This window comes from Neltuma alba, unplaced genomic scaffold (assembly GCF_004799145.2).
Source record: "Neltuma alba isolate B1F8T4 unplaced genomic scaffold, ASM479914v2 tig00012009_pilon, whole genome shotgun sequence".
Lineage (NCBI taxonomy): Eukaryota > Viridiplantae > Streptophyta > Magnoliopsida > Fabales > Fabaceae > Neltuma > Neltuma alba.
This window is the reverse complement of record NW_021636580.1, coordinates 706,308-733,220: the sequence shown is the minus strand read 5'-3', so window position 1 is coordinate 733,220 and position 26,913 is coordinate 706,308. Positions and strand designations below refer to the sequence as shown.

The 26,913-nt window shown below is 36.3% G+C and overlaps 2 protein-coding genes across 4 annotated transcripts; both read right to left on the bottom strand.

Annotated features, from left to right (window-relative positions):
- Positions 1 to 1,858: 1,858 nt before the first annotated feature.
- On the bottom strand, positions 1,859 to 5,978 carry LOC114721079 (acid beta-fructofuranosidase). The gene is made up of 7 exons (XM_028906893.1): positions 5,340 to 5,978; positions 4,781 to 4,789; positions 3,527 to 4,386; positions 3,174 to 3,335; positions 2,831 to 3,066; positions 2,633 to 2,720; positions 1,859 to 2,527 (listed from the first exon to the last, which is right to left on the bottom strand). Exons 1-7 carry the CDS (start codon positions 5,752 to 5,754, stop codon positions 2,324 to 2,326), a joined length of 1,974 nt encoding a protein of 657 aa, XP_028762726.1. The 5' UTR covers positions 5,755 to 5,978; the 3' UTR covers positions 1,859 to 2,323.
- Positions 5,979 to 18,022: 12,044 nt separating this feature from the next.
- On the bottom strand, positions 18,023 to 23,006 carry LOC114721071 (probable trehalose-phosphate phosphatase F). 3 transcript variants are annotated; one of them, XM_028906882.1, is made up of 12 exons: positions 22,895 to 23,006; positions 20,678 to 20,739; positions 20,052 to 20,569; positions 19,817 to 19,957; positions 19,633 to 19,704; positions 19,382 to 19,507; positions 19,221 to 19,277; positions 19,031 to 19,132; positions 18,852 to 18,929; positions 18,662 to 18,731; positions 18,504 to 18,574; positions 18,023 to 18,423 (listed from the first exon to the last, which is right to left on the bottom strand). In XM_028906882.1, the coding sequence occupies exons 3-12, from the start codon at positions 20,355 to 20,357 to the stop codon at positions 18,241 to 18,243; spliced, it is 1,206 nt and encodes a 401-aa protein (XP_028762715.1). In that variant the 5' UTR covers positions 20,358 to 20,569; positions 20,678 to 20,739; positions 22,895 to 23,006; the 3' UTR covers positions 18,023 to 18,240. The 3 variants fall into 3 exon arrangements, with proteins under 3 accessions (XP_028762715.1, XP_028762714.1, XP_028762717.1); XM_028906881.1 differs by lacking the exon at positions 22,895 to 23,006 and adding an exon at positions 21,775 to 22,130; XM_028906884.1 differs by lacking the exons at positions 18,852 to 18,929; positions 22,895 to 23,006 and adding an exon at positions 21,775 to 22,130.
- Positions 23,007 to 26,913: the final 3,907 nt, after the last annotated feature.

Sequence of the window (26,913 nt, the reverse complement as noted above, 5' to 3'; positions counted from 1 at the left end):
ATTCTGATTTCCTCCGTATGTGTTCATTGACTACATTCATGGCATGCCTCTATTATTTGTTTTTCAACAATCCCTTATAAACAAAGTGGCGTTTTCTATTTTCAGAGCCGCATTCTATATCTGCAAATTGTTTTTCATCAGCCAATCATTTGCTTCGCTCGCATACTCTTATGTCCAACCATTAATCTGATAAATATGAATTAATATCATCTTTAAATTCTGAAATTTGACCTCATTTTAATTTTTTTGGTCTGTGAAATCTGGAACCTATAATTTCAAAATCACTGGAATGTGAATGAATTATTCACAAACAAACCTGAGCCTAATCAAAACTCAAAACGTGGATTGGTCCAAAACAAGAATAATAAGGCCCATCCTCTAGGGGTTTCTCTTTTTTGACCTGACATCCTCTAGGGTGATTGGGGTCTAAGGTTTTATGAGGATTTTAATAAAGGGGCACCGAAGGGACATGATTTTAAACCAAGTCCAAAACATTCTGGTATATTACTGCATAATTAAAAAAAAAAACTAACTTGACATAATGTTCTCATGTTGAATTGTCAAATTACCTTTTACTTATTTAAAACAAAAACAAAAAATCATCTTCGACCACACCATATAAGTGAATTTGTCATTTCAGCAACATCTACTAAGGAGAACTTATCATCAAAATTCAATATTTAGAACGTGTCTTGCAACCTGATGTGCACTTGTATAAACAGTAAGTGATTTTGTCTTTATATCTGGAGACATGTTTGTCAAAATAAAAAGTAAACTTATTATTTCATAAATATTTACATGTCAATTTATTTTTTTAAAAAAGTTGTCAACAAGATCAATACAGAGAATGCGAGTCTTTATGACAAATTTACAAGGAAAAGCTACTAAAACGACGTGTTTAATTAATATTTTAACAAGTCCAACTACTATAATAATGAAGGACGGAACTAGTTGTAAAGGGTAGGAGCTTTTTGATTTTGGATGTGCATAAAGCAGAATAGATTAGTAAGTTTTATGCTCGTGACCTGTATCTCTGATCTCTATACGGCCGAAAAAGAAAAAGACAGTAATGGTAATTGATCATAAAATAAAGGCTGCCTTTCCCCCACGGTGTTTTTCTTTTCCTTCTTTCTTTTTTTTTTGGCTCAGAGTATCCTCTCAAGCGAATGATGAGTCAAGCATCATAGCAGGGATTCCTCCTAACAGTGTTTGTTCCATACATAGCGTCTTAAAAATCAAATCTAGAACATGATGTTTAAGGTGTCCAAGTTTCTTTTGCTTGGACCAACATCTGTTGATCTCCCATGGGTGTTAGACATTATATTAGTGCTCCAGTTTGGGGCCGAGTCTACGCTCTACAACACTCCCAGGCTACGCTATTTATGGCTCGCGGCCCAATTTGGGGTTGGCTCAATATGGGCTCTGGACTTGCTTAGTTGCACGGGGGAGAATCCTTGCTAAAAAGAGCAGTCACTAAGAACTACTATAAGGCGTTAGTTATTAATAACCATCATGTTATATGCGCATGGACTCAAATTAAATCACATAGAATGTGAAACTTCTTTAAATCTATTATTGAGTTTGCACTTGACAAGACAACAAGTCTTCCATTCATTTCAATTTTTTAGGGCATTAACAACTTGCCATTATAATTCCCCATGTAGATTAACTTTTTTTTTTTACTTGACTTGATCTAACATTGTTTGGATTAAACTGGATAATTTGCCCAGCCACCATTAGGAGGAGAAAAACTGGGTTTAAACATGAAACTTTGATAATTATTAATTTTTGCCAATGCAGTTAAATCTTACTTGCATATTTACCTTTAATTGGGCGAATCGGAAGGTCAAAGAGGGTATAAAGGAAATGGCGTCATAGACTCGTCTTTGTTGTCATTGAAAGGACATGATTCATAAGCTTCCGAAATATGGAAGCTCATTTACATCTATTTTGCTGAAAGGAAACAATGATAATACTCATGAAAAAAGAAATATACACGAGAACCAGTCCAAAACTTATATAGCTGACTGACTGCCAATAAATAAAACAAAAATAAGGAAACAAAATTTGGACAAGATGAACAGTAGACTGATTCCTCCTACAAACTAAACTCAATGCTTTATCCAACATCATCCTTCTCTGAGAAAGTTGTAACCTATCAGCATGTAGCATTCTTTCTGGGTGAGACCAGATTTTCCAGCGACAACGACATTTGAAACTTGAGAAGTTGGATAGAATTGAGATGAAGGACTTTCTATATACAGCATTTTCACATCTCACATTATCTTTCCTGCCTTAAATTGGAGGTCCACTTTTACAGCATTTAACTGCTCTGCTTAGGGTTGTAAGGGCGTATGAATGCAGAATTCATCTGCCAAACAGTGAGTGAGGCAGTGACGGTGGCGTCTGTGGCATTATTGAACAAGAACAAGCGAGCTGCTCCATAGATTGCGCTTGTTGGGTAAACCCTAGATGTCACCACCGTCCTTCCTCCTTGTGCAAAGCTTTCAATTATTGAATGATCCACCTACATGTCGTTAAAAACAACCAACATATATTCACTTTTAAGTTAATTTCTAACATTTCAATCTCTGTAAAACGAAATGTAAAGACTACAAAAGCCTTAACTCACCAGTATTCTTACTGATAACTTCTCATCCTTCAATACTGGAACGACACTTCCAAAAATATGTTTATGAACATCGTTTGCCAAGGAAGACCTACCCAAATTAAACAAGCAATAGTGGAATTAAATAAATAACTTTTTTTTTTTAATTCTTATCCTCATCACGAAGTCAGAGATTAACGTTTGGCTAAAGTGAAATCTTACCGGGTCTGGTCAGAGCAAAAAGAAGTCGTGAGATTTCCATCGCTTCCTTTAGTGATATAGAAGTAAACTGGAGTGTATTCAGAAAGCTCAGCATCTGCTAGAACCAGAAGACCGAAAGGTCCCAAAGCACCTCGTGTTCCAGCTCCACCACTAGTGCTGCAGATGTACGACAAATCGGAGGGAGTTGCCTTCTCAAAAGCTTCCTTATCTATCTCAAACTCGGCAAGGATGTCCAACTGTTTCATTCATGGCACATAGTTTTATGTAGGTTATGCATTTGCTTTTGTGAAAACAGAGTAGTGAATGGTATTACATGACAGAGTCGGTAAGGCGTGAAACAAACCTGTGTGGCTGCTTCTATGTCTAATGGCACCACAGACCCCGGCTCAGCCTTCATATTTTTGAACTTACTGCTCCTCAATCTTAGTTTCTCCACCTCCTCAACAGGCCATTGAAGTAAGTTGCTCCCTGTCTTCCTATCAAGCACCACGGTTCTTGGAATACTCTGTAAAACGGGGGAGGAAAAAAAAAGGGCCAATCCATAAGATGGGAATATATAAGTAAGCTCCACATATAACGACAATTTCTTTTCATCTTTTTTCAAATCAAAACATGCAATACTAAAAATTTTGAATAAGACACATAAGAAAATAGCCACAAAAAAAAAAAAAACAATCTTTGATTTGGTATAAGTACCTGAACGGAAGCCCATCCTTTGGCAATATCAGCAACTTCGCTGTCCGACTCACCAATCCAACCCCACAATATTCTCCTCTGGGTGCTCTGATCATAAAAAGTTTTGGATGCATAGAATATGCCATAGTCGTATCTGAGTCCAATACCAACATCAATCTTCGAATCATCGGCGACGAACTTAACCTTCTTTTCATCATAAGACCCAATTGCGAAGTAATCATGCCTATCATCGTCCAGGCTAACTTTAACCACATGCTTCACATCTGCCCCTTTCACGGAGGTCTCTAACCCACTATCAGATTTTGTGCAGACAGGGTAAAAGTCCACACATTCCCACATGCCAGTGCCAGGCACAGCATGCATTACTCCCTCTAGACGCTCAAAAGTCTTGAAGTCCTTGGTGTCATAAACTAATGAGATGCCAGTCTTGTTAATTTTAGACCCAATACTGATGCGCCACTTGCCTTCTGATGTAAGCCAAGCAGTGGTCGGGTCACGAAAGTCTTTGGCACCAATGCCAGGTGGTGGGAAAAGAACTGGATTACCCGGGTGTTTGATCCATTTGATAAGAAGTGGGTCAGATGGGTCAGCAGGATAGGCTAGGTTCTGAACCTGCACAGATTGGTTAGTGGAACCAGTGTATAACATGATGACTTGGCCATCGGGTAAGATGGTGGCAGAACCAGTCCATACGCCCCATGTGTCATACCATTCATCATTAACCATCGCTAAGGGCAGGTGAAGCCAGTGGATGAGGTCTTTGGACACTGCATGTCCCCAAACAATAACGTTGCCCCAAACTGCGCCGTAAGGATTATATTGGTAGAAGAAGTGATACCATCCCTTGTAGTACATAGGACCTGAAATCAATCGCACCAAACATACATGTCAATAACTCGTGTCTATCTTTCTCAAAGAAATGGAAGTTTGTTAATTTTTCGGTTTCAACTATTCACTCCGATATTATAAAATGGGTTTTATATTTAGAATCAGAAGAGTATTATTTTAATGGTAAAATTCCACCTAATTTAAGCGGTACAAATTGATGTCTGTACGTAGGTAATTTTCATTGGCTAAGGTGATTTTGTGAAATATTACTTGTTCAATTGAGATTTGTTGTAGACCCCGTTGGGTTCGCGATTATGTCCTGCCCATACTATTTGCATGGAATTATGAAGAGAGCAGTATTCAACCACAATCATGACGTAAATTTTGAAGTCCAAAAGAAATGAGAAAAGTAATTGCTGTTCTTACCATTGGGATCTGAAGCAAAGCAAGGCCAATTCCCCATCGGAGCGCGGAACAATCATCCATATGGAAACAAAAGGAGAAAAGTTAATTACGAATAAGTAAAAGTCAAATCCCATATTTCTTAAAGAATTAAAAAAAAAAAAGTTGTTATGAGGACAATACAAATGATTTGACCGTCTATTAAATGAGAATATTCAAAATTAAATCAAATTATTTATTTACTCCCTCGATCCTTTATTCTTCCTAATATATGGTTGATAAATTGCATTTATTCCGCCTTGTTTTTTTTTTTTCCCATCTTTTTCTGCCCTTTTTAGGGATCCGTCTATCACTGTTTCATTCAGAGAATGATGACAGCCACGTAAAACTTGCTTACTGTCTATAAACATATATGACAAGAAAATCTTTGCATCTATATAGATTCCAGAGAAAAATAAGCTGTATCCCATTTAAAAAAAAAAACCAAACGCTAGATTCAACCTTCGGTGTGTTGGAAATGTCAAATGTGAAAACAGAGCAAGTGAAACAAGGAGGAGCAAGAATTGAGGAATGAATTACGTACCGTTCATCCAATTCTTCTCGGGCTGGAAATGAAAAGCCGTCCTCTGCCATGAGAGCATACTATTGTTCCATGGGAAAGATTCACGAATCGAGGAACCAAACAGCCTGTTATTACTCTTCTCGGACACCCCCGCCGATACACCTCGGGAAACAGGCTTCCATTCGGTGGAAGGCACGGCCCCTGTGGAAGTAAGAGGCTCAGATTTGGGCAATGTGGAATCAGGAGAATGAGCGTTACGGGATGATGCCTCGTAACATTGAAAAGCCACGACGAAAGCCACAGCTAAGAACCCACAAAACACCCCCAATATCTGCTTCTTCCAAGGTCTGCGTGATGGAGTTTCCCGAAACCCGGGTCCATCCGGAAGAGCAGCGTAGGAATAGGGGAGGCCCTGAGAGTCCGTCGCTTTCCCCATTCTTGTTGGTACTGGATTGAGGCTGAAATGAACAACCACAATATATGATTTAATCCAAAGAAACCGGAGAAAGTGTGGAGAGAGAGGCTGTGATAATTAATGATTAAGCCGCCAGGAATTTCCCAGAAGCCCCAGCAGCTAATGAAAACGAGAAAAAAAGGGAGATAATGTAGAAAGTGTAAGGAAGTGAATGAAGGAGAGGGAGTAAGAGATTCAAAAACAACAATGGCGTTTATATACAAACACAAGGGGTGTTGGGTAGGGGTGTAGGAGCACACATGGAAGGTTTTTGTAGCATTCGTCCTCACCATTGGCAATCTGGGGCCGCGCATGTTAGTTTGATCAATAATTGCTGGTGTGGGCCCCCACATTTGCCTATGGCAATGATTTCTGACTCTCCCTTGTTTGGTATCTTCATTTATAATTATTCTATATTTGTTTCCTACTTTCTATGAGCCCCTTTGTTTTTGTTGGTGAAAATTTACTTCTACCGTATCCTGACCTATCTCTTTCTCCGCCCTTTGTTTTTTTATCTCGTTGTATCGTATGCATAATAATTCATATATGTCGATAAATAAAACCGCGTACATAGGCAACTTATTTTGAGAAAATCGAGTTCTACTGAATGTACAAAATTTGTAAAATATCAATACTTATTCATCAATAAAATTTTCAATAATTGAATCATCTCTGTGTTCATAACATAATGGAATGTATAGCAATCCCAGAAATTAATATTTTGTACAATAATGCTTCTTCAAATAATTCATGGAATCATAAGAGTGAAATTGAATGGCTAGAATAACCCAACCCAACAACGCAACAAATAATGACGCACACAGAATATGTACATTATTGCACATGCACATGGCTTCCTTCTTTCCTTTTCGGTGAAAAAGAAAACATATATATAGGAATGTTTTGTTTTCTTGCCATCATAGAGAACATATTAAAGGATTATTACTAACCTTAACTAATGAATCGGTCTCCTGTGCGGCTAAATATTTAAATTTAGTCCCCTTGTTCTTGCAAGTCGCCTGCGCTCGATCTGATTTGGCTGCAGAAATTTCTCCCACTCTTAACAATAGTTCTTTCAATGAATGAAATATTTAGCCCGAAAACAGTAACCCGATCCGTCTTAAAGAAGGCTTGCTTTGTATCAGAAATAACTATCTGATCTTATTTTATATTTATTTATTGGTTCCGTACGTGAAAGTTATGTGTGTGTGTGTGTGTGTGTGTGAGTTCAAATTATCTCAACTTATCGGGAAAAAATGAATCTATCTACATCATTAAAAAAATCTCGGCCAAAATTTTTTTTAAAAACCAGATATATATATAATAATAATATAAACGCCGTATGATATTTAACATGATTTTCATATAAAAATTTAAGATAATTCATATGCAAGAATTGAATTGTGATGAGTTATATATTAAAAGAAAGAATTATATTTTTTTTATATTAAAAGGAAAAATGATTACATGAATATAACAAAAATGCGTGAGTTATATCCCATGGTATGTTTTTCACGCGGGAAAAAAAAAAGATAATTCATATAAAAAATTAAATTGTGATATGATATTAGCATAATACTGAGTCATATTGACCTTGTTTTAATTATCGAACTCGTTTCAAACTTTATCTCCTGTTGTTTGTATTGAACAATATCACACGTAATGACATTCGTGGACTAGTCAATGGGCGTATCATTTTGCAACTGTGCATAATGAGTATGGAGCTAATGTTAAAAAAATAAGTTTTAATTATACATTGACGAATTATCACAGGCCAAAAAGTTGGCATCCATGCGTTGATGTTGAAATATAGAATAATTGCTTTACTAAATTACAAATGAGACATGCATAATGAAGGGAACCAGTTTCACTGCTCATACCTTTGATGAGCACTATAAGCTCATCGGATCTAAATCGTCCATATCTCATTTGAATGGTTCAGATTTGATTTCTTTTTTATTTTTATTTATTTAAAATAATTATTTTAATATGTATAGGATCTAAAATGGCGATGATCTCTTAAGTATTATTCTTTCAAAAAATAATTTTCTCTATTTAAAAATAGTTAATTAAAGATTTTAAATCTGGACCGTTCAAATCAAATATAGACGGTTCAGATTTGATGAGCTTGTGGTGCTGAGCACCGAAACTGGTTCCCATAATGAAGGTGGGATAAGTCATGTAATACGAATAACATGACTTGTTATATATATTTTTATCGGAATAATTGAGATGCTTAGTCAATGATATTCAACCGTGTACATTTTGAAAATTCAAGAATGTCGATCCAGAAGTTATCAAAATGTCGCAGCAATAATATTTTATCTTACAGTAATATGGTTATAAAACATATCTGTAACGAGGATAACACGCTTCCAATAATTGAAGAGGGTTTGGATTTTTCTAACTGAACACGACGGATTGTAGCAAGAAATTTATATATAAGAAGGATATAACTTTGAATTGCGATCATTGTCCAAAAAACACTTGGAATTGTGATCTAGGATTGATGAGTTGTAAAGGGGCTAAAAATTAAGAGAAGAAACTAAAGACCCGGGGTGCTGGAGGCTGATAATGATTGTGATTTAATTAGATTCAAAGTATGATGGGGAGCAAGATTAAGCATGAAGGGAAAAGGAAGTAAACTTTGGAATGATACTAATAATCCAATAATGCAGGGGCCTAAGCAGGCTAACGTGGAGCAATGAAATGGAAAAGAGGTACAATAGTCATATGGTGATGAGTTAATTAAATTAAAGCAGCGCATAGAAACGGTTCAAGTGCAGAGACGTGCTCGATTGGATTGCGAGACCATGACGCCCCAGCCGACTCATTAGAATATTCTTGAGATCCATCTCAGCCAAGTTTGGGGGCGTCTACCTGATCTTGAGGTTTAGTATTTACTTCATGATAAACATGTCGTGTGGTAATTATATACACTCAGGTTAATCGAGGCGTGGCAAAACTCTCTAGCCTAATTCAACAACCTCAAGAATCCAACTTTATTTTTGAGTGCGTGCACGGGTATAGTGTGAAAATAAAATAGATGCATGTTAATCTGAAATTCACTTTCGCTAATTTGACTGGAAACAAGTAGTTTAGACGCGTGAGGCTAAATAAATGCAAGTTTTGCAGGGTTAAATCTAATAATTAAAATGTCACATGTTTTGGCAATCAATTTTTTAAAAAAGAAATATAAATATGAATGGTGCATGGTTTCCTTGCAATAGCATACAAATGTGTGTCTATACACGGTGTTTGAGTTGCCAAGTTGAAGAGACCTGATTCTTCATGAATTAAATTGAGAATTTAAAACTTGTGAATAAATCAAAATTACGTCGATAGAGTTACTTTTTTTTTTAGTTAGGCTAAAATAATAGAGTACAATAGACAGGTTTAATCAAATGATGACAAATATTATAGTTACATGAAAAATTAGGGAGGTTTATACAACTGATGAAATGATGAGTTTGGTGGGAGGGATGGTTGGAGGGTAGGGACGGGGCATAACGGAGAGAACGGAGAAGGGGGATTGTCTCATTATGATGGAAGGGAGGAAGGATTAAAGAAGGGGAAATAATGAGGAGCAGCCAAGTCAGAATGGCGTGGCATTTGTTTGTGGAAAAAGGTGTTTGCGGGAATTTGGCCACATGGAAATGCATGAGTAGGCACATCCCCGAACAAGGCTGTTGCTGTCATCCAATCGGGAGTTGCCACTTTTGAGGCTATGCTTGCTGCGGGGTCCGCCTCCCCCACATTAGCACCACTGCCCCTCTGCGCCCTTCGTCTCATTATTCACAATGCATCATCAAATTCACGTTTTTGCCCTTTTGTTCTTGCGCCTGATTGCTAGTTTTGACGCCCCTTTTGTCCCCTCCCTGCTCCCCCTGCTCCTATTTGCAGTTCTGCACATGCCCGGCTGAGGGCCCCTCTTCCAAACTCCACGTGCCCGCTGCCCTCCTTACTCCATTTTTTTACTGGCAAATAAATATCCTCTAAATTATTGCAAATATTTGTAAATTATTTTCTCAATAACAACGCAAATTAAACATCAGCTCACCAGCTTACGAGGAACCGATCTCTCTTAACGAGACTCAAGTTCTTTTGATACGTCAAATTTTATGATACGACCCTTGTCTGCTAGTTTTTCAAATTATTATTTATATGCCATACATTGAATCCCCACTGATGACGTGGCCGTCACCGAATCAATCATCGCACTTTATACTTTAAGTGATCTGTCATTGTATTCCTGGAATTTTGTTAAGCCAAAAAAAAAAAAAACGAGTGCTTGGTTTTGCTTGCTTCATTCATTCTTTATTATTTCCAATTTTTAATATAAGACGTCATTTAATTTTTATTTTAATTGTAAATATAAGATCCCAATATAAGATCCCAATTCCTTTTATCTTTCACATGTATTTATTTTTTTAAGACAATCCTTCTAATAATGATAGTTGTAGCTAATAAATTTGATTAGCAATGATATTTTAAGAAAGATAAATTACAAATAACTAAATTTAATTTTTTTTTAATTTACTTAAATTAATTAATTAGCTCTTATATTTAAGAATGAAGACAGTATTATAAAGTAGAGTACTAGTGCAGATTCAAAAATCAAGGCTCTCAAGCTAAATTCTCTTGGATTCTAAAATTGAAGTTTACCATGGCATGTAAGAGACGCCAATTCTCCGGATGCCCCATGGAGCCCCCGATTCACTAGCAGTAATATTTAAAATTTGGCGGTTAATTTACTATCACGAGGGAGGGAAAAGAGAGAGGATCCCCTGTGGGGTGGGGGACATGATCAGAGACAGTATATACTGAGAATCCTCGTGGATTGCGTAGGTGGGCCCCCGTGGGAGTTAAGAAGAGTAGTCTCAGATGGGGCTCCAGCCCAATTCCGACCTACATGCGTCAACGCCAGCGCATCCAATAATTTTCATATCCGATAGACATTGGCCGCAGCCGGCGAAAGATGAGAGGAAAACCGAGTTGCCCATCCAAACTCGCCTGTCATTACAATTGTAATAAAATGGGAGGATGCCTCTTCTTTTTGACTCTGAGGGGTTACATAGTTTATGGACTCGTGTGAATATAGATCTCCTTCAATTACTTATTCCTTCAGCTGTCTCTCCGTTCATCAAGTCTGGTCACTTTTGTTTAACTGTTTATGTCATTTATCTGAGAAACAAAATGTTTTCATTAACTTCTCTTTTTACTTAATCTCTCTATCATTAGATTAATTGCCAATGGTTGAGATTTGAACTGACTATAGATATTATTATGATATTAAGTATAATAAAAGTTTACCATTTTAAACTACTTATATCAAACTTTAACAATATAGATTTATTTATCCACCTTTTATTATTTAATATTTTAATAATATTCTTATAAAATAGATATTAGCCGTTGAAATTTGACTCAATGATAGAAATATTGAGTCAGGAGGAAGTGGAGAAACATTAGTGGAGACTCTCCCATTCTAATGTGCCATATAACCCACACTGTAAGTAATGAAGTAGAGGGAAACTAACCCTGACAATTAGATTAGCTGGTAGTTGCTGTTCTAGTTTAACCACGGGTCTTGAGTTTGAGACATGAAAATGTAACATCTTAGAAGCCAGGGGTGTTAATTTTAATGGTTCCTGTCATGTCTCAATTTAGATTAGTTTGAGTCCGTTGTTACACCTGAAAGATGGTGTGGCTCAGGACACCAGATGCTTACGCAGAACAAAAGAAAAGCAAGGGGGAAATGTTTAGTGCTTATGTTATTTCACATCCTTTTCCCCTTATGGTCCCCTAGTTACAGCTCGGGCCATGTGATGCACTGGTGATAATTAAAATAAACACGGATATATGTCTGGATTTGATGCAACTGAGGGACAATGAAGCCGGCGGCAGTATTTGACCCTATGTTTGGACGAAAATAAGATTAGGAAGGAAATAATGCTCGGAGGGAAAACGCTCTGAAATGGTTACTTTTTTATTATTTTTAAAAGTTTTTTAAATATTATTTCCCCTTATTTTTTCTTTTCACTCTTCTCCCCTATCCAAAGATAGCTTACATCTTTTGATTATGTAGAAATATAGTGGCAACTAACCTTTCACTGGCAAAGTATATATATCACAAATACTCCTTGAGTTTTATCTACAAATATTGAATATTTTTGGAAAAGAACTCCACGCATGTAATGACTTTTAACGGGATTTCTGCATTTGGTTGGAGTGGTTAGAGGTGTTTACTTCTGTGAAAAATGAGGACATGAGATTGTAATGAGTGATGACTTTAGGTTAACTTTGCCTTTCGAGATCATAGGTGCTGGTTCACTGGGAGGTCAGCAAATGAAATTGATGGTGGGTGTAGGTGTCAATCATGGAGAGGGCGTAACTGTGGCCATTCAATAATGAGCGAATCCAGGGGCCTGGCCACGTATGAGGTTCATGAAGGAGATTGGGGGCAGAGCATGAACCACAATCCTGGCTGCCCGTTGGTTGCAGTCTCAGTCGCAGCATCTGCTTCGATTTGATGGGGTCACATGATCCCTACTGAACTCCCTCCCCTCCCTCTCCGCGCCACGAAGCACTACCGATCCCAATCTCATCACTCTTTTCTCATTTTCTAAGATAATGTCACCCTTCACAAGATGTAACCTGCCTTGCCGTAGGATTCAGATCCTCCTCCCGCCCCCGTGAACCTGCCATCTCTACGGTGACCACTCCCTCATGTTAGTCCATAACCTTTATCATATACTATTTTTTAAAATAATTTCCTTACTAATCAAATATAATATATATTAGCAATCATGTGAAATTATACAATTTTTTTTTTTGGTCTCTCATGCTCTAAATCATGAAACTTTCTTTATCTTTTGGTGATACATGTTAAATTTACCACTTATTTATACTGGGCGCTGAGTATGTTACGCGATAAAGCTATACACATTATTAATTACAAAGTATGTACTCATTATCATTCATGAACCAGTTAATTCAATTAGTCTAACAAATATAAATACATAATGCTCCCTCCAGGCCTCTGTTATAAAAAACCAAAATCTCTCTAAAAAAAATTAATTCCTCTCCCTTTTACACTTTTTTTTAAAACCAAAATCATCTCTGTACTGTTTGGATTACTGTATTTTATTTATGCCTCCCAGATTAGTTCGTCATAAATTTGTTTACCTTGGAAGATGGAATCGTTCAGAAGAACATGTGTTGATGTGATTTAGATTCCGCCAAAAAGACTGATGACAGGGGCATAGACAAACGCGAATGAGGACAATGAAATGGTATGAGAGAGCCTTTTTAAGATCGACCTGCACAAGAGAAAAAGATGGGGCCATCCGTTGCTTTCTCCCATTGGTAAACCAACCAGCCACGTGTAAAAGGGAAATAGTTCAGATTCATAATTACTTTGCAAATGATTGAATATAATGTTACGTTCCTCGTCCAGGGCCACTCGTTCCTCATTATTAACAATGCTCTAAATCTGAGCGCTTCGATGCCAAAAATTGTAAAAAGTTTATCACGGTAGCAATGAGTGAAGGAAAAGTAGCGACTTGCGACTCCGCCTCAAAGGTGGGAGCCGGTGAATTTCGACTCTCTCACATCTCGCTGCTGCACCTTTTCTTATTTTTAATAGGTTCAAAGAAATCTAACATTTCAAATTTTTTTGAGGTATTAAAATATTTTATAATGCATTCAACGTCGTAAATAATTTTTTTTAAGTGCATTCAGCATCTTGAAATTTTTTTTATGCATCAAGCACTTTGAATTTTTTTTAGTGTGTCTAGCACTGTCAAATATTTTTTGATACACCCAACGTCAAGACAAAAAAATAGTTTAAAGTACCGGATGAACTCGAAAAAATATTTCTGAGTATTAGATGCACCGCAAAATATGTTACAGTACTGAATAAAGTTGAGAAAATATTTCTGAGTACTAGATGTATCTTAATCTTTTTTAATACTAGGACCTATTTCAGATCATCACATGCGTAGCATCCTTATGATATGTTATGGAAAAAGGACTACATTACGTATCCTTGTTAATTATATCAAATTTCAACGCCATATTACTTACCTTGATTGCAGACACCTAGATGAAAAAACTAATTAACACGAGAACTGTCTTCCAGTATGACTTATATTGAAGAGTTGAGTCAGGGAAATCATGTGCCTGGTGTTAAGGATGAAAAGGAAAAGGGATTAAGAGGCGCAACTGTGCGAGATGGGGGGAGAGTAGTATTGGAAAATTCCTAATTTAGAAGACTAGAAAATTTAAAGTTCTCTTTTAATATATTACGAGATTCTAAATGTCATTTTTTTTCCTTTTACCCAGGAGATTTGAATTTTAAAATGACGTATACAAAAGCTTACAATCCCCCCTCGTTATACTAACCCTTCTTAAAAGAAAATCCGCACACGGATGTTTAATAATTTCATGCGTTAATATAAGTTTTGGTTTTTTAAGTTTGTCTTTATTTTATTTTTAGTCCTTCAAGTTTTAAATTATAAATTTTGATCCTTCAATAGGTAAAATGATTCATGTTTTTGTTGGATTATATGGAACCAAAATCTATAATTTGAAACTCGATAGATCAAACCAAAATAAAAGTAAATTTTAAAAATCAAAGTTTATATTAACCCTGTATCAAAAAATTTTTTTTTTATTAACCCCACTTTAATCTATTCCTTCCGATTTCATTCCACGTCACCCACGATGCCCCATATCAAAAGAGCGTCTGCATACGATATAAAATGCATGCTTATTCTGGGGAAATTATTTTGCTAACAAAATTCCACAATGTATGCAAAACTATACAATATACTCCATCCTCATATATAGGCAAAATTTAAAGGTTGTTTCTTTGTCCTTTTCTCAAATATAAACAAAAGCTACCTTAATCATGTGCATTAAATATATGCTTCTCGATCGTTTTGCCCTTCATTGAAAATAATAGAAGTAGTTGGACTTGACTACAATGAATGAATGAATATTATTAGATGAGTATCACCCTGGTAGTACATAATATAAGCTGTAATACATACATTTTCGCATACTAAAACTACATTAAATTAACAAAATTCTTTAATTTTATTTTTATTAAATTCTCTCTTTATTTTCTGATATACAATATAATGAGCCCTGATGGCCTAATTAAGAGAATATTTGGATGACCCAAAAATCATGTTTAAATCCCTTGCAGATAGCTTAAATTCGTAATTAGGCATTGTAAGTGACAGAATTGTTTTTTTGTCACGATCCATTGAGATTTAGCTCAAATTCCTCTGATTCGTCTCTCTCGCATTCCGTCAAATCCTCCTCTCCAAATAGCGAAACAGGCATGTCACGTAAATTAGCATAAAATTTTTTGATACATCATAATTACTTTTAAAATCATAAATAACACCCTTAAATTAAAGATGAATCACAGGACTTTGGAAAAATGGCGCTTCTGAGATCAATGATTGATGTGGGAATTAATTATGGAGGAAGGCGGAGGACAAGCAACATGTGGGTGTCAACCAGTTGTCCCCACGGGAATGGTCCACAGCATCTGAATTTGTTTTCTGATGCTCGCCTACGTGGCGCTATATTGAAGCACTTCTAAAACTCGTTGATGCCCATCTTGTTCTCTTGTCAACGTGGTGCGTCTCATCAGAGCCTATCACCCGGTTTATTATTAAGCTATTATTATTACTACTAACCCCGAAATAAACGCTTCTTCATTTCCTTCACACAAATATTCATCAATTAATTATTATTTTTCCATCGAATTAGGACCAGAGGCTCCGCGTTCGTGCAGTTCTCGAGCACAATTGGAAAATCTCTCACCCAAAATGTGTGGCCAACATCAAGTATCTCAGCATTCACAAAAAATAACAGTATTTGTTTTTCTCGAAACAAAATTTAAGAATAACTAAGGGATAAGAATAAAAAATATAAAGGAGAAGAGAATGTATATTAAAAAAATATTTGTTTTTGATGACAGGGGATAAAATTGCACGCGCACCCAGTTATTTTTGCCCCTTAACAGTTATTCTTGAGAGAGCATATTAGTAGACCTGCTCCAGACTGAACCGGGATTCAAATGGATCCAGATCGACGGCCCAGTCCATGCACTGGCATTGCATCTTAAACATTCATGTTTTCATCTCCATGCGTCTTCACCAACCAGAATTGGGTCTAGTAAAAGGGACTAGTCTCTTACAATGTGGTGAATCAAGATTCGAATCCCCGCTAAAAGGAATACCCACATTTAGCACCCTACAGTACCTTGAATAAGATTACTTCTAATAAGAAGATACCTATCCTTTAGCAACAAAAAAAATAAAAAACTCGCTGTATTGCCCGCATACTACAAAACAGCACATTAACCTCTTTTCATTAAGGCCAGAGCCTTAGAGCCACTCCTTGATTTTAAAAACTTGCATTTAAGTTTATTTTCTGTTTTACACTTTTACTTAAAAATATCCTTAGATTGTAAAACATATTTTATCAATCGAAATTTATGTCAAAATAATTTAGTGTTATTAATATATCTGTCAAAATAGAATTAATAGAATTAATAGTCTAGTAATCAACGAAGACAATGTTTCTGTAACGTGAATTTTAATTTCAAAAGATATATGTGTAGATCTTTTTTATAATCAATATAAAATAGAAGGGAGATGAGATTATTTTATTCTGTCCAGTAAGCGGTTTGAGCGAATCTTGATACAAGCATTGAGGATGCGTTGGAAATAAGCTAAAAATAGTTTTTAACCTCAAGGTCTTTTCAACAACTAACCCCCCAACTCCCTCGAGTTTAAATTAACTAAAATTATTTTTAAAAATTTTAAACATACTGGCCCTAAATTGAGTTCAAGCCTCCCCCCCCCCTCTCTCTATGTGTACATAATATCTAATAAAAAAAAGCCTTTAAGTATTGTTACCTATTAAGTTTCCTGCAAATATTAACACAATATGAACAATTATTGTCAAGAAATAGAATCATGGAATATGGTGTTTATACTGTTGTATTTTAAGAACGAGGAATTCAAGACAATCTTCATGTATAATCGACAAAATTGGAGTATTAGGATGACCATGATATCAATACTTAGATGTTCATTCCGCCTTTTTCCTTGCAGACTATATTTAAGCTGAACAGTGTCTGAAGGAAAAAGTGGCGTGTTGTTCATTTGAGCAGGAACAATATCGGCGAGGAAGTTTGGCCCAATTATTGTCGCTTTATGAGAACTAACTCGAATTAACAGTTTATAATGAAAAGGAATTGAGTGTAAATTCTATCACGAGGAGGGGGGAACAAATACAAGAACAGAACAAAATAAAGATGGAAAAGCTATGAGTAATATCACTAGGGCTGAGAATGGACGGGGTGGGCTAACCCCAAGGTTAGCCCATAGTCTGCCCATTTATTCATAAATAGGCATGGGCTAACCCATAACCCGGTAGTAGCCCATTTAACCCGTATTAAATGGGTTACGGGACAGCCCGTTTGGGCTAACCGGGTTACGGGGTAACCCATTTTTTTTTTTTTTTTTTTTTCAGTGTAGTTATTTTGTATATGTAACCTTATGAAGCTGTTAATAAATTTTGCATGCCAAATAGCAAATCAAATATGAAATAACATCAATCATATTCAATCACACAACTTCACTTAGATTCGCAAACAATCAAAGTCTGATAAAATCATAAAAGCAGTCACCAATCATAAAGTCTCATAAACTTTGAAAGTTCCAACTTTCACCTAAAGGATAAAATAAAAGCTTAGACAAGCATGAAGGTTTGATAAAAGATGAGTGAGAAACAATATCATCAATTAAATAAAGAATAAAAATATTTTTTAAAAAATAAAACTTAAACGGGCGGTTATGGGCAACCCAATACTTTGCCCATAGCCCAACCCGTTTAATGGGCTACCCTGCCCATTTAAGCCTGCCCATTTATAATCTCTTATTTAGGCTAATTGGGCGGGCTTAAATGGGCAAAAATTTCATGGGTTATGGGTGGGCTAGTGGATAATGGGTTTGTTGCTCACCCCTAAATATCACCCTGCATAATACTTATTTTGCACCTTTAATATCAACGACAAAATATTAGAGTTCTGAACCACTTGTGGTACTTGTGGGTTTAGCGAAACGTCCATGGGCTTCGGGCCTGGCCCATGAACAACAGGTCTCGAAGTGGGAGGCATATGATTAAAAGGAGCTTGAGCTTGCAATGAGCCCAAACCAAAATGCTCATTCTGCATATCGTTGGGGAAATAGAGACAAGGGAAAGACTAAAGAGCCATTATAAAAAGCAAAAAAATAATTGCTGTTGAGATTTAGAATTAATTAAAAAAAAAATCCAAGCGATGAAAATCCCAGTAAGCTGGAGGGGAAATCGGTAGCCTTCGGCAATACGAATGAATGGAATCAGCTCAAAAAAAAAAGAAGTCGTGATGCGTTCAAATCAAAACGAAGCGCCAAGAGCGGGGGATCGCTTCGGGTCGTCGTCTTGTTGCCTCTTCCAACTGAGCAGCATCTGCAGAAATTTCATGACTTCCGAGGGGTCCCTCAGAGAGTAAAAGGCGTTGCTCTCTTTCTTCACCGGCGACACCAGAATGCCATATCCTCTCTTGTTCTCCCGCAACACCTGCACCATCATCATCCCAATTAATCATTCTCACTTCTCACCATCTCTCACCCCCCCTCCCCGGCCAATTTAGCAAATACCTTAAATGCATCTTCGTCCGTCTTGTCATCCCCAATGTAGATCGCGATCACATCATCCCTATCACTAAACCCTGCGCCATTTCATCATCATCAACCACGTTTCTCTCGGATGATAGGTAATAAGAGAGGGAGAGAGAGCCAAGTATATATTCTCGTACCTAGAGACTCGAGTAAAAACTCAACTGCTTTTCCTTTGTTCCAATCAATCGCCGGACGCACCTCTAAAACCTGTCACCGCAACCCATGTCTGAGTTCATAAGGAAATGAAACTGCATTTCGAAGAACAAGAAAGAAAAGAAGGGGTGTAGGCATCAAGAATCGAACAAGATACTGATAAAGTGATCATACCCTGCGTCCGTGAGTTGAACGCAAGCGTGGGTAGTTTTTTAACATGTCGTGGACAAGTTGTCCGACAGTTATCCAATTCTGTGAGGCAGTTAATCAAGTCAGAAATCATCAAGTGCAAAATTATGACTATTCACGTCTCACACACACACACGCACAACCAAAAGCTGTCGAATCCTTACATTCTCATCCACATTACGATAATGTACAGAGGCGCAAAACTTGTGATTTTCAACCTTTGCGCCCTTGATATCTCTAGTTATCTCGACGAGGGTTCTAAAAACCTGCGTTCCCCAACAAAACTCACATTACTTAGTCTGGAAAAGTGGACAGATGATATGCCTGAATATTACATTCAAGACGACTTCCGACCTTGTCGATCATAGGCAGGAATTCTTTTGCGGGTTGAAACAGAGTTATTTCCTTTCCCTGTCACATCCACATGACAACAAAACAAAACGAACTTGTGAATTCTTGATCATTCAGCTAGACCGCAGGAAAAGGCTCTGAGATCCCCAGTGCTTCATCATTACCTGATGATCAGTAGATTTCACGCAATTTGGATGGTTATTGAACAAAGCTTCACGGGCTGGGCCAATGATGTCCATCCCATGACTTCCAGCATAGTAGAGTTCCGTTAATTTTACCAAATCAAAAACCTGACAATGCATTACATCACACATTAAGGCAACGTTAATAAAAAGCACATCAATCAAATTGTAGACGAAATTTGATTTTCTTTTCCACTCATAACATCTAAATAGCCGTTGCCCTTCTTACTTACCTGATCACGGCTTCTTCCACTAATGATTGCCGTGGGAAAATACTTCGCCACACTTCTCACCGTTGCCCGCATCTGAGCCGTGTTTGGTATCGAGCAAGCAAAAGAAACGAAAGAGCAAAGAAATCAGGAGTTAAGACAATTTAACGAACAGTGATAACATGACAAGGAGGCACGCGATACTAACAGCTTCGGACATAAAGGCAGAATCTGGATCGTCCACTATAGGGGAAAGAGTCCCATCATAATCTAGAAACATTGCAATCTTCTTATCCTTTGCACGGTCAACAAGGTCGTCAAAAGCGTCCAGTGCGGATGGGTACTCTCGCTGGAATGAACAAATGAGCCACATACAGAAATTAAAATCCTCTAGGCTTTTGGCAGAGCAGCGAAACACTATAAAAGAGGGCTTGAAAGAATACCATCCAGGAGTGATAGTCCTCACTGTCAGAGTCAAAATGAGTGACCTGAGTGTTATTAGAACCCTTAACTAGCTTCTTCCTCGGGGGCGAGGAGGCCTTCATGGCGTCTAGCCATCCATTGGAGCGTACATCATCAAGATTGCCAGGACTTTTTCTCGAACTGGTCCTTGTGTACTTGCCTGGAGTACTAGAGGGAGGATCCGGCTGCGAGTAACTTAACACACTAGAGTGGATTCCCAGTCTTGACTTGTTCACAGGAACAGGGTCTGTTAGGACAGGAGATACATGGGACGACTTCAAGTCCATTGGGGGTTGTATCAATCAAGACCGGCAATAATTGGTCGTCTATGATATAATCAGGAGTCAGTTCACCGTGGAAAACACTGCGTTACTTTTCCTTGTGCAACCTGAGCTTCACTTGTTTACCCAACTCTTTTGTCTATGAAAAACCACCGCTTCAATGTTCTCTTGTCACTGCTGCTGGGTGAGCAGTCCATCAAGAAGAAGTTTCCTTAAAGCTTTGAAACGACATAGAGAAACTGAATCAGCTTGAAGTTGCCGTAAAAACGAAAATGCAAATGGTTAGTGGTTAAGCAGAGGGAACAAAGTAAGCTCAACGAGAATACCTTCTCATATGGTATTTATTGGACTGGATCTTCTGGTGGATAGAGAGGATGAACTGCTGCTTCTGCACCTCGCAAAAATTGAAAATAATCTTTATAAAAACCAGGATTTTTGCCATATAAATATAAACAAAGTATGAAAAATTGAATAAATAATGGGACTGAGACTAATGATTGCACGGATCATGTTACGCAGAATGGCTCTGTACGTAATTAAACAGTAAGTCAGTGGCCGGAATATGCAATTCTATTGTGACAATCCAGTCTGGCAATTTGGATTAAAAGTATTAAAGACCATATACTGTATCTTGGTCAAAATTCAGGTAGCACTTCGGCCTATAGAGGATCAGATGGAATATTTCATTGTGCGTTATACTGATCTTTTCCCGAGGGCGAAGACGATATTCACGTTATTGTCAACTCCGAACGTGGAGCTTGGATTAAAAAAAAGGATTAGGCTTTGTAGCGTTCTGCTTCTCTAACTAAATAAGTAATGATATACGATGAAAAAAAAAAAATCTTTTTCTGGGCACTGGGTTGTGTGCACTACTACTGCTAAACCACAAATCGACAAGATTCTTTCTTTCTAATTTTCACTCTTTCTCCTTTCTTAGAGGAAGAGTGGAGATAAGCACATGATCAGGGTAAAATATTTGATTAGTTAATAGCCTAACTCAATTAAAAATGTGCAAAATGGCTAAGACACGTAGGGACGCAAAATGTATAAAAACAGATTAAACCCGAGACCACACGGATATTTTCATGGCGGAAAGTTGTAAATACATATGGCTCTGTTTTCCTGCATATATATCCAGACGATCGTACATTTTGTTCATGAAATTTCACTACACGTTTACGTTGACGTCACTGCCTGGATCGACAATCACACTATGATCATATAATCTATTTAATCACACCACTGTGCAACAGAAAAAACGGAACATATTACATTGTTAATTATACCATGGAACCATTTCATAAAAGCAATGAATCGAAAGTCAAACGAAAAAAACAAGGAATATATTTTGAGTTTATAACAGAGAGGAATTCACTGTATAATGAATGAGTACGTGCAGTTGAATTTCTGGCGATGGACCTACCGAAGCTTAGAATGAAGAAAAAGGAGCTGTCAGCCTATCAATTGTAGATCCAACGCACGACCTTCACATTGGAGTTTGTATAAATTAATATACGAATCGTTAAAAAGCAAAATTTCCTTCGTTGACATGACACTGCAACTAACAACATGAGCTTATAACTAAATTCTAACAAATCCCGCATCGCAAAAACGAAAGATCCTTAAACTAGGTACCGGAAATTTAATTTTAAATAATACAACTTGTGCTAGGGTCGCCATCGAATTTTGCTTGTCAAAAGATACGTAGTTTGAGGGCAATCTCTCCAACGTTAAAGCTCAGTTTTTTCCCCCCTCCCCAGAGAATTCAAGAGGTAACGAGGAAGACACGATGTGAAAAGAGTGTAGCTTTAAATAACAAGTGTGGTGCCTTTTTCATTGTTCATGTCGCCTTCCGCCCTCTCTGTAAACCAAGATTGTTTCCTAAAAATCAGCATATTCAATACCCAAGAATTCAAAGACAGAAAATTCAACTTCTTTTTTTCCTTCCCTATTGTGTTGAAAGGCTGTTGTGGGAAGAAGGAATGGAGAAATTTCACCTATAATAATATGGAAAATAGACAAAATGGGCTGTCAAATCATGGTTCAATACGAACAGCCCCCACAGGAAACAAATCTTTTGTTTTGCTTTCATTGTGCGCGATCAAATGTTAAGAGATTTTTAAATTACACAAAACATAACACACGGTTGCCCATGGGGTGGGATGAAAATGTCGTCTAAAACCAACAGAATCGAAAGAGAAAGAGAAAAAGAAAAAAGGAAATCAGAACGACAGCGAGGAGGAACGAATGTGGACAAAAGCACAGGCCAATTGTTTTGCGGCGGCATCAACGAAAAGGCTGCATTCTTTCAGATTCAGATGGATATGAGATTGAAATTAAAGAACCGGAAAAGAAAAGAAGGTTGGGCTGTGACAGAGGAAATGAGATTGTAGGCGTAGACGAACTGGATTTGGAACAGAGGAATTAAGTTACGGAGGAAATATAAGGGGGAATATTGAAATAAAAGAGGAATTTGATTTAGCGGAATGAGACGAGGAAGATGGAAGGAAGAGAAGAAGGAGAAAAGAAGAGACGTTGCGTACCTGAGTTATGCAGAGGAGGCGAGAATTAGGAAGGGGACGGGAACCGCCGAGCGAAGAGGTGGGAAAACAGCAATGAAGGAAGCTGAAATAGAAATAGAAGAGGAAGGGGAATTAAGATGCGGAAGAAGAAGAATATTTGGAGGTAATTAAAAAAAGGGACGTGAAGATTCCTGGGGGCATGAGAGGAAGGGAGGGAGGTGGGAGAAACTGGTGGGAAGGAAAAGAAGAAGGAAGTTTTAGAAATGTATATATAGATACGATAGACAGACGTGGGCATCAAGGCAGTTTTATAATTGAACTTGTCAGAAAAATGAGAATGGGTGAATGGTTAAAAAATGAGAACATGGTTCATGTCAAAAAAAAAAAAAAAACAGAAGGAGGGTGAGATGAGAGATCGTTGGCGTCTCATTCGCGGCTCACCCAATACACGACGACCTGGCAAGCGTCTTCCCCGCTAAACTCATTCCGCTTATTCTCATCTGCAATCAAATTCAAAGAATCCACGATCCCACTAATTAACTACTTGGTTTGGATTGCCACAAAAGAAAAAAAAAAAACAGCTACTAATGCTGCTGACTATGTTCACATGATATTTCATCCTTATATTAGAGGTTTGCAGTCATGTGAGGAAGCTGCCAAGGAAAAAATAATTATCAGTATATCTCAATAAAAAGTAACAGTTGTTATTTGTTATCCTAAAATGTGTTGTTGTAGGTTGCTCAATTATTATTAGGACTTTTTGGTAATTATGTTTCTTAGTTGGAATTTCATAGTAATTCTTCTTATTATAAATTTCTTGTATTGTGGTGATGTTATGTTCGAAATTGACTAATTAAGTATTACATATATTTATGTTATCGGCATCGCGACTGATTTAACTAATTGGACTGAGAGAATTGTAAACTACTAACCTTTTTTAATTCGACATTTAACCCAACTTTTGAAAAACTTCTTCATATTTCGTTATGATAAGACAACTCTAATTAAAAAAACTAGTTAACACTCAAGAACGGTAGACATATAGAAAATTATAATTTAATTTTTAAAAAGAGAGTAAATAAATAAGATAATTACTATAATAAGATAAAAAATTTAATATAAACAAAAATAAAAAATGATACTACTCAATTTTTTATGTAGGATTCAATTGCAAAATTGATCTTAGTTCTAAAAAGATGGCCTAGTCCTACTTATAAATAAAATTATGTCATTCCTAAAATTTTCCCTCATGCATAGGGAGGAAGGAATAGAAGAGAGGCAGAGGTGCAACTAACTGCGACTGTGGCCTATCATAAAGTGAGGCCACCCACAACTGTTCTTTTCATTTCCACATCATCCATTCTTTTTCCTCATCAATATATATAGATTTACTGTCTCTGATCTTTAATATAAAAATTAATTAATGAATTTTAATAAACTAAAAAAATTAGTATATAACTAATTGTTTCAATCTCTGTTCATTTCTTCTGTAAATATTATGTCTTCAGTAAAAAAAAATATCATGTGAAACTCTTGCTTAATTTACTGGTTTGTTTTGCATGGTCTCCGTTTATTTGCCATAAGCACTTTGACATTTCCATTACCTGTTACTCCCTCCGTTTTTATATATATAAGCTTCATTTTTGAGATAGTTTTAGTCTAAAATATAAGCAACTATTGTTTAGTTTTTTTTTTTTTAGTTGATTGTATTTATTACTATCTCTTTCATTGATATTACCCTATACATTCTCTTTTATCATTTTTTTATTTACCGACCTTCTTTTACTCTCTTAATAAATAAAGACAATTTTTTTTTTAAAAAAAGATACATTTCTAACCTATTTATTATTTTTAGTTAATTTTAATGGTTAATTTGTTAAATGTGATTCAGTTATCCGAAGCTTATATATAGAACTGAAAGCAGTATAAATATAACGCTGACTTTTTCCCTCTTCCCGCCCATAACATAACCATATAATGGAACGTCACAAAATTTTACATGACACAGTTGTTGTGGCTCAAGTTCTTCTTCGCATGCGCTTTCATATGCCTCTTAATTACTCACTGTCTTGCTCTTACCTGACACACACACACACAACGCCCCAAAATATATGCATATATTTTACTAAACCTGACGTTACGTTGCCATTCCTTTTCAGCCATTCAACTTGAATCTCGCATCATACCAATATTAAATATATTTTGGATGTGAAGCTTATTATTTACATTATTTTAATCTTTGACTTCACGTACCTTTTCAGACATCACACCTCCAATTCTATATTCAATTCCGTAAAAACTTTCTTCACGCTAATGTTTTTGCTTTCTTTTATTTCTTGACGCCAATGTTTGAAACAGACAATATCACTCAACAACTTCCCATTCACTTCCTTTTTTCCAAAAAAGAAAAAACTATAAATTATTGAACACTCCTTCAATCTAATTCGAAATCAACCATTGAATCCTTCATACTTGTCTGTGTTTGTGAATCCCTTTTTTGGTGAAGAAAACATAGTTTCTGGTTTCCAAAAACTACTTGCAGATCATTGCGTAATGTAATGTTATTGTTCTTCATTTCCTTGATTCGAAACGTAAGTAATTAGAACTCGTTCATCTTGTCGCACCGGAAATCTATGTTTCCAATGTCATCTTCTTAGCAGTTAATTTCATTTAATGACTCTCTTTTTTTTCTCTCCTGCCAACGCATTTAATTACTCCGTCTCCGTTATGAATTCGCCAATTTTTTCCTCATATTTGATTTCTGCTGCCGTCTATGACATTTTCAGTTGCGAAACATATTGGAAAGTTGAAGAGTGAATTAGACAAAAAGTCAAAAGAAAGCAAATAAGGCACATAACTAAACTCGGCTGCGTTTTATCGTTTTAATGATCGCTGTATTAGGATCAATATCGTTTCTTGTTTTTGCCTCAACACAGAAAAATAAGGGATAATTAAAAAGTTTATTGGTGAGAATAACATAAATCAGAATATTAATATTCTATGTATATAAATTTAAAATTAGAATACTGATTTTTGCATAAAAAAATATCAAAATTTTCTTACCAATAAAAATTTCGATAAAGATTTCCCCCTAATTTTTCAAGAATTAATGCAGCTTTTCACGTGGTCGAGAGGTCAAATTCTAAATATGGAGGCTAATAAGGATGCAACATGAGCATTGAATAAGTTCAGTATTAAACCCATGCATCAATATTTATTCTTATTTTTTATTCAACCCATATAGATTACCTAACCTTTATAGCTTGTTTGACTAGTTTATTGAAAACATAATTATTATTGTAGCACATGGTATTAAGGTGGCATATATTCTTTTCACTTCTCTAATTTAATAAAAAATAGAAATGAATATAGCGGGGGAAAACATATTTGACCAAACACATCCATCCCATCGTATATCTAAAAGAAATATATCGTTGGCCAAAAAAAAAATCTAAAAGAAATATATCACATAAATATTTGTCAGTAAATAGTATTGGGATATTTGGAATTATTAAATGACATGGCTTTGGTAATACATATCATTTTAGGTCTATGAGATATAGAACATTTTAGGTCGTGGAATGCCAATTAAAATAACCTACATATCATTTTAGGTCTATGAGATATAGAACATAAAATAATAATAAAAAATTACTAAATCAATGCGCATCTGGTGGGCATATAAACGTGAAAACAAAATATGCGCTTTAATTTATGTTTTGGATATAATTTTATTAAACCAAATCATGTGGATTTTAAATTTGAAAATAAGTTAATAATAATATAATGATATAAATGTTCGCTATGAAATAAATAATATACATAAAAATGGAATCTCATTTGGTAAGGGGATGAAAGCCTCCCCCTCGTGGATTAAGATAATAATGAAAAGAATTTATTTGAAGATGGAGCAAAACTTTTCTCTCCCTTTCCCTTTCCACCCCTTCATGAAACTTCGTCGTCCCTGTACCCCTCAATTGAACCCAGCATAATTATTCAAATCACATCAAAGTCTTCAGGCATATAACTCGTGGCATTTT

Coding starts and splice junctions, on each gene's coding strand:
- LOC114721079 (XM_028906893.1), bottom strand. CDS start 5,754: ATGGGGAAAGCGACGGACTCTCAGGGCCTCCCCTATTCCTACGCTGCT. Junction 3,336..3,526: donor AAGGATGGGCTTCCGTTCAG/GTACTTATACCA, acceptor CCCGTTTTACAG/AGTATTCCAAGAACCGTGGT. Junction 3,067..3,173: donor ACATAGAAGCAGCCACACAG/GTTTGTTTCACG, acceptor TGAATGAAACAG/TTGGACATCCTTGCCGAGTT.
- LOC114721071 (XM_028906882.1), bottom strand. CDS start 20,357: ATGGACTTGAAGTCGTCCCATGTATCTCCTGTCCTAACAGACCCTGTT. Junction 19,508..19,632: donor GTGGAAGAAGCCGTGATCAG/GTAAGTAAGAAG, acceptor ATGCATTGTCAG/GTTTTTGATTTGGTAAAATT. Junction 18,930..19,030: donor ATCGTAATGTGGATGAGAAT/GTAAGGATTCGA, acceptor ACTGCCTCACAG/AATTGGATAACTGTCGGACA.